At 44.1% G+C, this 9,945-nt stretch overlaps 1 protein-coding gene across 1 annotated transcript in view; it reads right to left on the bottom strand.

The window, feature by feature from the left end:
* Positions 1 to 9,488, bottom strand: part of CD2AP (CD2 associated protein) — a 470,782-nt gene extending 461,294 nt beyond the window's left edge. The window contains exon 1 of the mRNA XM_069236053.1: positions 9,175 to 9,488. Coding sequence (XP_069092154.1) covers positions 9,175 to 9,178 — 4 coding nt within the window. The 5' untranslated portion in view covers positions 9,179 to 9,488. The remainder of the gene's footprint in view (positions 1 to 9,174) is intronic.
* Between the last annotated feature and the right edge of the window lie 457 nt (positions 9,489 to 9,945).

Consider the following 9,945-nt stretch of genomic DNA (forward strand, 5'->3'; position numbering starts at 1 on the left):
AAGCCAGTAGCAAACAGTGAGACAGGTGCACTCCTCTGGTTGATCTAAAATGTGGTTGCCACTTTCTTCAGAAAATGGCTGAAGGTGGTTGACCCAAGAGAAAACGGTTGAAGATAGCTGACCAAAAGCCCATCTCTGTATACCTTTTCAGAGTGGATTATATGAACTCTCATAGACGGTTAAAGTGACCGTCAAAGCGAAAAAAATAAAAAAAGGATAATTTTTTTTTTATAATACTAATGCTGGAGTCAATCAGTCTAGGGCAGTCTTTAGAACATGAAGCTAGTGCTACACCTGGACTGTAGGATTTACTTATCCACCCTTAAGGCACGATATTATAGATCTGTCCAACGTTAGTTATAGCCTAAGGTATCTGCAAAATGCTAAGCAGCAAGCCTAAGATTTTATGTTTCATATCGTCAGTGATCCACTATCCACATGCATCATCATCATATGGAGCAAGATGGGGCATTATCTCCTATGGTAGTGAAACCTGATAACTGGATTCTCAAATACAGGCACAGCCACTGCATGACCAAACCTCCCATTATGCATCTTTTTTGTGAAGCCCTACTCATGAAACATTTCCTTACTTAACTCTTCATGATGAAGAGCTCTATTCACTTGCGGCAACTATCAAATTTTGTCTACAGACCTCTTCCACCATGCTTCAATATAGTTCACAACATGAACTAGTGTCATCCCAACAGCAGTGGAGAAATGCTTCTGATCCACAAGAACGGCGAATTTCTCTCTTGCAATTTATGATTTATCAAATGCTGTGTAGCACATCCCTCCCTGGTAGATTCCTTATCAAGGGTTTGTGAACAGCCTCACATATCTGTAAGTATTCACTAAATATTCTCAGGTAGTTTCCAGCTGTGTTAATGCTTGCAAATCTTACATCAAGGATCATTCTAAATCTTTTTGGCTACTGAGCAAAGTTGTTACCATGTCTTGCGCTCACATTCAAAACTAGACACAGATTTTGATGAGATTTGTCAATAAGACTATTTCTACATCTGTCATGAAATTGAGATTACTGATCGGTTCTAGCAACACTAATAACGAAAGTGATACATTAAACCTGCGATGATAGGAGTGTTGATAGCCCAGAGGAAGCAAATTTTATATTGAGAAATGTATGTTGTCAAAAGTTAGCAGTACAAAACTAAAGAGTATAAACAGTAGTGTACACACATGGCTTCAAATGTGACTGGGAAATCTAATTGGAATTATAAAAACCCAGTCTGTCGGAAAACTATATATATATATATATATATATATTATACACACATATACATACACACACACACACACATATACATACACACACATTTATATATATTTATTATGTGCTTCACATCTGTCCTGCATTTAGGCTGCTTTGTTACCGCCTTCTAGACTGGTCCTGTTACAAGGATGATTGCACAATCGGCAATGTAGCTTAGTGTGGTGCACTGTTTTTTTGTTGTGTTTATTGGTGGCCTCACCCAGGGAGCCTGCACAACATTGTCAATGCTTCCTGGTGGCGCTACGTGACAGGCCCTTAAACCCTTCATTCAATTTTAATGTGCTTCCTTTGTGGACTTCCACATGCCCACACTACCCATCTACGAGTTGGCAGCTCAGTATGCAACACCACATCGCTGTTGCCATGAGTATTCCCATGCCACACTGCATCACCTTGCCGTTCCCCTTTGAAATCACAGAAAGGCAACAATAAACTGCAGGCTTTCACCACTGTTTTCCTTCTAACATGTGGTTTATGTCCTTTGCGACTAACGTAGGAGTAAACCTTCAGGTCAAATTTCTGACCATTGACTGCAACTTTTGTTTGCATTTGCACGCACATTTGAGTACCCGTTTTCGGCAACTTGTTCCTGCAGTGTTAAATTGTTGTGGAAGATGCTCCTTATTAAAAGGGGCGTATTTTCCTCTCTAGAGTTATTCACACTGCACGGACTATGTGGTCACTATTTGTGGCAGAAAGAAACAAAATTAATGTATTGCTTCAGCGGGAGGTGAGTATGCGCCTAAGTGTGCTAAGAACTCTAATCCATGTATGTAAATGCAGCCTTCCTACTTAACTGCAAAATGTGGGTGAACAGTTACAACTTTTTGCTTATGCCTCTCGAAATAGTTACTAGTGCAGCAGAAATCAATTAACAAACACATGTAATTCTTAATCATTTTACCACCAACTCACTCTCTGGTGAGCCCCGCTATATCTTACATTTCCACAGGGGAATTCCCACAGACACCTGCCTGGTGCTAAAGACATATTCAAATATTGAGCTGGTCAATGTGATGCGTGTTCATAACTCTGAAGCAAGCAGCAGAGAACCATGCCCCATGCCTGTACCTTTGCTGACCACTCTCCTTCCCTCTTTGTGGTAGGGGCTTGGATACTCGAAGGTCCTTGATGTCTGTTGGCTTGTGTCATGTGACCTCTCCACACAGCCAGAAAGCTGCCCTCCCCCGGGTCCTCGAGATTTGTTTGCAGTAAGGGATCTCAAAAATGCATTTCCCAACTTCTTGAGGCACTTGTTTCATGTAACCTAAACACATTTGCCCCTGTTTTGCACTTTATCATCTCTGTCAAGATTAACAGGCTCTCTGTATGACTTGACTGTATTAAACCGCTTCTTTTTAGGTCGAGCAGATAAGTGCTCTTATATGTTGAAATCTATCCGTGGGTTTTTAAATACACCCACTGCGTGCCCATCACTAACACTTGTTTGTGGGCTTGCCTTTCAAAAATCCTTTATCATCATTGATAAATGGTCTACATTTGTCCCTCCTTGGGGCAGTTTTGTTATCGCCTTGGCCTTCGACTCTGTTACACTGGTAATTGCACTTTTGCCAATATGTTTGACTGCAAACAAACTTTTTTCCTTTGTCTCTCTCCTTCGCGCTCATGCTCGTGATGGCTATATCGCTTTGCATCAGCTTGCTTATGTCAACTGTTTTACTTTTTAAGTGGAAAGAAAAGTCCAGTTAGGAATTTAAAACGCTAATAGCTCTAACTCGAGCAAACACAAGACCCATTACATTGCAAATGCTCGTTTTCTTTGCAGCATACAAACAAAAAGTGAAAAAAAATGCTGTTTTCAATGCCAATACCTTTAACTTTCACAAATGTGAGACCTAATGCATTACAAATGCTTGTTCTTATGGAGATCACATAAGTGAGGAAAACTGGTGGGGGGGGGTACTTTGTGTTCTGATTCACTCTTTGCATGTTCCCTGCCGATTCACCAACTGTGGCTCTTTTGGCACATAACCTCTCACAAGAACTTTTACAAAGACACCTGTTTGCCACCCGAGTTAAAAAAAAAAAAAGAAAATCATTTAGAACTTTTACTGGGACATGCACCAACATCCACATGTCATAAGGACCTCTGTTCAGAGGCCAAAGTACTTGGACATGAAACTGTCCGAGTTGTTTCATGATTGCTTCCTGCCAACAGAACCCTGCCCCCAGATCTATGATTCAGTATCGGGCAGATACTCTGGTTTCATGCAACACTTCCCATAAAGGCAGAATAAAATTCTGTCCTATAACACAATAACATCTCTGAGCTACACATGAATAGGGTAACATTAAAACCACCACTATCGAAGACAGCTGTTTCCTGTCTATGTACATTCCGTCTGCCTTTGGTAAGTACCACAGTTAAATATTAAACATTCAGTTTTGGAAGATAGGGAACCTCAGGTATGTAAGAACGTCATTCGTAATGTTAGATTACCATAAGTAAAAATCAGATCCAACTATATTGTAGTTATTAAGAGCAATTTACTGAAATTATGTCCCAAATTTAAATATTTTCATCCTACCTATAGTCACCGACACCCGACCACACACAGTTATAGCATGATGAATTGCATTTCTATGTATCGCTCACAGTAAGGCGCTTTGATACAACTGGCAGTGCTGATGAAGGGCAACATACCGGCACTTAACATTACCATAACTACTTGTGGCACCATACAGAGGCAAGAAGACACCCTCTTGTGCAACCATACCGGCGATACCTGCCAACTCTCCTCCCTCTATGTAAATGGTCTTCAAACTTTGAAATGCTAAGCCCGCTGCACAAATATTTTTGTATCGGACTACTTTCAACCTTTAACAAATGGGAAGGAAAGACAAACTGTGATGTGATTGTGTAAGAGTACAAAACTGAGCCCTTCCCCTTGTCTCACTCAAATGTTTTAAGTCTTCTCTTTGACCCCTCGCTCTCTTGTTCATAGCACAGAGCCCCCCCCCCCTCCAGTCACAGCCCCATCATGAGTCATAGGCTACAGCACAACTCTCCAGTCACTACCTATATCACTACCACGATCTCCCACAACGCCCCCACTCCCTTCACTGTCATTGTTAACTTCTGAAAGTATACACATCACCAACACAGTACGACTGCACATCTCTCCCACCATGATCCAGATCTCCTTTCACTGCACGCCTCTTATCTGACCCCATCCATGTCACCATTCTTCCTCTAGTCTGTATCCGCCCACTTGACCCCTCCCCACCACTGTCCACCTCTGTCACTGCCCCTTTGTCCACCTTTTCTGTCAATGTCCACCCCCTCCATTGCTACCCTATGTATCCTCTTAAAATCCCTCTCTCCTGCTTATGTCATCCTATGAATGCTAGCTTCTCCTCAAAGCTCACGGCTTCAATCAAGCCGCAATTACACCTCCTCTGATATTCCCCAAATCCTGTGTCCTTCTTGTCTTCTGTAACTGCCCAGCTTCCCATTACTGCCCTTCTCACCTGCCAGTACCCCTTGCTTGTTGTTGCCCACTCCTATCAATCCATATTCTGTCACACTTCACCCTCACTCACTTCCCACTAGGCTACTACCGCGGAAAGGTTCATAGTGCTAGGTCTAAGGAGGTCTAGCATGGTTATTCCCTAGCTCCAAGGCCATACTCAAACTCACAACATTTTTACATTACCTGCCTTCCAGCAACTACTACCTCCTGTCAATCCCCTAGACCTGATTTTCAAATCAAGAGCAGTCCTACGAGAGCAGGAGTGACTTTTCCTCAAAGCAAGTAGAAACTGCTATAGAAAGAAGCCTGAAACAAACAACCTTCACAATGAAACTTACCACCATTATTATGTGGATTAAGCTTCTTTCGAGTCTTGTTCAGGTATGAACAATTCAGATTTTAAAAAAATGTAAAAATTCCAGCAAGTTGTATCTTTAATAAAGCACTTGTGCTCTCCCCTGGACATATCACCCTTTTCATAGAGCGCCACCACCAATGTGGGCACGGTGTAACTGCTCTTTGTTATGTTAAATTTGTATAGCACCAACTAACTTCATTTGCTATGGTATTGCAGGGCATTCACTAGCTGGTGCCCTGTCATAGAGATTCGAGAAGGCCATCAATGGAATTAGAAAACTGTTTTATCAGTACCTGGCTGTGTTCAGTGTTAAGTCGCGGTATGAATGACAGTGTGAGACTGCAGTGAGAAAACCCTGCTAGAACTTTGGTGACATTTTGTTTAAAGGGGCGAGTGTGCTTATGGACTTACGTTTCTTTCCATTCAAGCTTAATGGTCACCTATGCATCACCATGTAGGTCAGTGTGTGGAGGTTCCTCTTCATAAGGCCCTAGAGTGTCGGACTCTACTGGGTATCAACTGTGAGAGTTTATGTTGTTTACCACTTATCTCATGAACACACTACTGCTGGACTCCAAATGAAACACAAGGAACTAACTTTCAGTGCTCGCTGTCTAGAAGTCTTGTAAAGTTATGGTTGAAAGGAAGACCAGCTGGCAATTTGTGTTAATACCATCTTAGTGTGATGATGCAGAAAATAGACCTTTGTGTGATGTCATTTTTAAGGCGCCATCCAATGAATGATGGCACAATGTCTCATACAATGCAACATTGTAGAACAGGTATTGCTGGTGACTGTTAGTGATGCTGTACTGGGTAAAGATTACAGTTTTTTTCGCTATTCGAAATGGTCCTTTTAATCCTACTAAGCGTAAACAGGATCTCTTGCATCCTTTTCAGTTCCAAAGCCCTGAATTAATTTTGCTCCAGTTTTGACTGCAATCTGCCTGCCCGTTCTTAGATAGAGTTGCAGAATAACCCGAGTAGAACAGGGGTAGCCACCGGACGGTTAGATAGGTAGACGAATAGACAGACAGATATATACACACACATACATGGAAGGCAGCCTCAGTTTGATGCCCGATGCGTCAAAAGGCCTACACGGTGTGGGGTCTTGGAAATACGACCGCAGGGCTCCAAACCACTGAGCAACTACAGATGGAAGTACACACACAGACCCAAAATTAAAGATTTCAGAAGCGGTTGCCCACAGAAGTATCTAATATGCTGGGAGTGAAACAAGTTACCATGAAAAAATGGTCAGCTTTAATGTTCAGTGAAACGATTTGCTTAAATTAATCTTCATGCAATTATTTTATCCTTTGTTTTTTTTTTTCAGTGAATAAATATATTTTGACCTCACACATTCTTCAAAATGACACCGGGGAAGGTCTGTTTGTAGCATTTCCCGAACATTACCTTTGACCATGCTTTCAGTACAGGACATCCAGCACAACAGGCCACAGTCATTTGTAGAAAACTGCACTAGGTCTTTGATCATGCAGTCTTGCTTTCCGTCTCAAAATCAACCTCAATATTTCAAAATTTGGCATGAAAACGGATCTGTACTTAAAATTTCTGATTGTTGTATCTCCCCTTCTTCATCCTCTGCATGCCTTTCTCTGAGCACAACCTCATCAAAGACACATGCGCCTGCCCTAATGTCTACGACTGTATTTCTGAAAACTTCCCACAAATCCTATGAAAGATCACACCCTCTCCTTCGTTGAAAGTCATACCCCCGCAACAAACTCAAAACGCATCTACTAACCCCACCAGACACGTGCATGAACTGCATAACTTCCTACTAATGTTCACACCCAACTCTTAGTAACGTAATCACAAAGAAACTAGAGTAAATGCATGGAATGGATTGATGTGTGCATAACACTAATTCTCAGAACTAACAAACAATAACCAAATGCACAGGACTAACCATTAACCGTGGGTTCTGAAGCAGCATGCTGCTCTGCATTAAGCACTTCAATGCCTCGTCAGGAGTAGCAAGTGATATATAAATGCATTATAACTAAGAGTACTGTCTGCAAACCAACTTCATTGCACTGCGCACCAAAACCTGCAGCTTCTGCAGTTTCTCACTACACAGGAATGTAGTCTTTATTTGGAGGGGAATAAAGTAATGTCACTGCTAAGTACGTAGAGAACAAAATAGTAAAGCTAGTTATAGCATTTTCTTTTAAGGCTGTAGCATTAAACTGAAAGTTAAGAATACTAAAAGGAAATCTGTGTAAAGTCAGTTCAAAATCCTTTAGGATCCATGTTTTGAATCCCTCGGTGGCCCTTCAAATCCAAGACATTTTTTTTTTTTTTTTTTAATCTTGCAGGGAGAGCGATCCTCTAGTCTAGATGAACTTCTCAGGCCAGACAACATCAAGGCAATTTATTCGAGTCTCTCGCTGTACATTCTAGCAGGGAGAACAGACATTGTTTCAACCTGCTCTCGGCGATCTCTTCGGCCAGGAAGTGAGATGCTGGAAAGACAACACTGTTTGCCAAGGACAGGCGCTTCTGGCTTCTGCAGGCCGAAACTCACACCAACATTCTCTGCGGCCAGGTGTAAGATTACCGCGTCACCTGCTCATTTTATGCGTCACCAAGTTCTGAGAACGTCGCCTATCTCTGCAGAAGCAGCTTAATTCCTGCATGTGTTGTTTTAAAAAACGGGCAAATGCTGCTACACTCACCGCAGTTGAAAATGTTACTCTCACCTGAAGTTGTCTGAAGGTGAACTCAGAAACCCTATTGTCACATCGGTGAAGCACTGCGGCAGCTGTTTTATGTTTTTTTTTCTCTGTAGAGCCACACGTACGCCCAAACTTTGCTGTGCAAACATCGTTCTGTATACTGTGCGGTTTAGGTTGTGTGCGATTAGTGAAGGTTATATGTTAATATAGAAGTAAAAGGGCTTCCAAATGTAATTGTTATAACAAATTTCTATAATACTACGATTGTGGGGGTATTTTGCCCAGGGCTACTGTGCAGGATCCTGTATGGGCCGCAGACAGTTGGGAGTTACACCATTAAAAACCAGACATCACGCTATTAAAATGGGCTAGCAAGAGAACAGCCCCTTAACATAAAGGCTTCAATTATTCACTCAACTGTCAGTGACGCAGTCTGTATTTCACCCATTAGCGGGCGCCTTTCTTTGCAAGTCTGTTTACACGTGCTCTGTGAACTGTGTGCAGCAAGACTGCGGAAATTACACGGTGAGACGTGTGTTTGGAGAAAGTGTTAACTAAGCGAGGCAGCAGGCTCCACGTAATCACGGCTGGTCTCTGGGAGACGTGTGCAGGTGGGTGATAAAGCAGGGAGGGCTGGCTGAGCACACACCACCTCGGCCACTGCGGACCTTAAAGGTGTGTAAACAAACAGTAGGCATGGCAGCGCGCAAATACTTAATTCTTACTTCCCCCGTTATAACTCTAAGCTTATCTCCTTCCCAGATGATGGCCCCTCCCCAAAGAAGGATTAACACTCGGCAAAAAGCTCTGGCCGCCCGGCCCAAGATCCAATGTACATCACGGGAGGAGAACGCAGATCCACTTCTGAGGGCCAGAACCATCAGGTGTAAAGTTTCAATCTTAGCATTCCCGGTAACTCTTCACCATCTCCATCTAAGACTACGAGAGCACCATCTAAAGTTAAAGCACTGAGGGCAGCCCTCTGGCAAAATCCACGCCCTTCCTCTGACCAACCCAACCCACTCTGACACATCTCTCTCCAGGCTCTTCTGCAGGTTCTGAGCCACCTCTCGCCAAGCTCTGGCTCACCCCTCGCCAGGATCGGATTTATCCTTCCCAAATCCGAGCCCCGTCCCCAAAAGTTGCATTTTCAGATCCCCACTTCCCATACTCCTCCTCTCCTGTTATACAATATCTTCTCTCCGGTTCATCGAGTAACTCTGCCTGTGATAGGACTCAGCTGAACCACTGACTCCCCGACATTTCCCTATATCCCGAATATACAGCCGCTCGCGTCCCTGCTTTCCCCGGAAGTCTTCTTACCCATGCTGCTGGCGGGCTGCGTCCCTTCGCCAGCCTCCTGCCCCCGGTGCTGCCCGCTCTTTCCTCCAAAGCCCCCAGACGGGCGGGCTCAGAGCTCCGTGCGCGGCGTCCCAGCCAGGGAGACACAGCCCATCCGCGGCTCCTTGCTGACAAACACGACCCAAGGTACCGTGCCCAGCCGACCCCCGGGCGTCCCAATCACCAGCGACAGACGCCGTCAAAACTCCAGCGGGAGACGCCTCGAAATCCCGCGAGATCTCCGCAGCCTGCGGCCGTCCGTCCCTATGTCATTTCCATTCTCTGCTCCCTGGACTGGGAGGAGCCAGATCCAGGAAGAGGCGTGACGAGCGTGAGTAGGCGGGATCTGGAAGGGATGAAACCCAGGTTACCCCAGGTAGGACTTGACTTGGGGGAATACTGGTGGGCGGTACGCGAGCTCACTGGGCGGGACCAATAAAAGGGGCCGACCTTACTCGATTTGTTATTGGAAATACCCCGGCATAGCTCTGTGAGCGGTTCCATTCGTAGGTGGAGTCTGCCTCGGAAAGGCGGAGTTCTGGGGCGTGACGTTTTGGGCTAGGCGGAGTGTCACTGTTAGCCACGCGACGCTGAAATAGTCTAGAGAGGATGTATTTTTTTTTTCACCAGAAGTGACGGAGACCCTGGCCCATGAATTAGGGGGCGCGGTCTGCGTGAGAGAATCACGGAGTGGGACTTTAAGAAATCCTAGCTGAAGAGAAGGACAGTTTCAATTCTCTGTAAGGACCGGAG

This window comes from Pleurodeles waltl, chromosome 5 (assembly GCF_031143425.1).
Source record: "Pleurodeles waltl isolate 20211129_DDA chromosome 5, aPleWal1.hap1.20221129, whole genome shotgun sequence".
NCBI classification, from domain to species: domain Eukaryota; kingdom Metazoa; phylum Chordata; class Amphibia; order Caudata; family Salamandridae; genus Pleurodeles; species Pleurodeles waltl.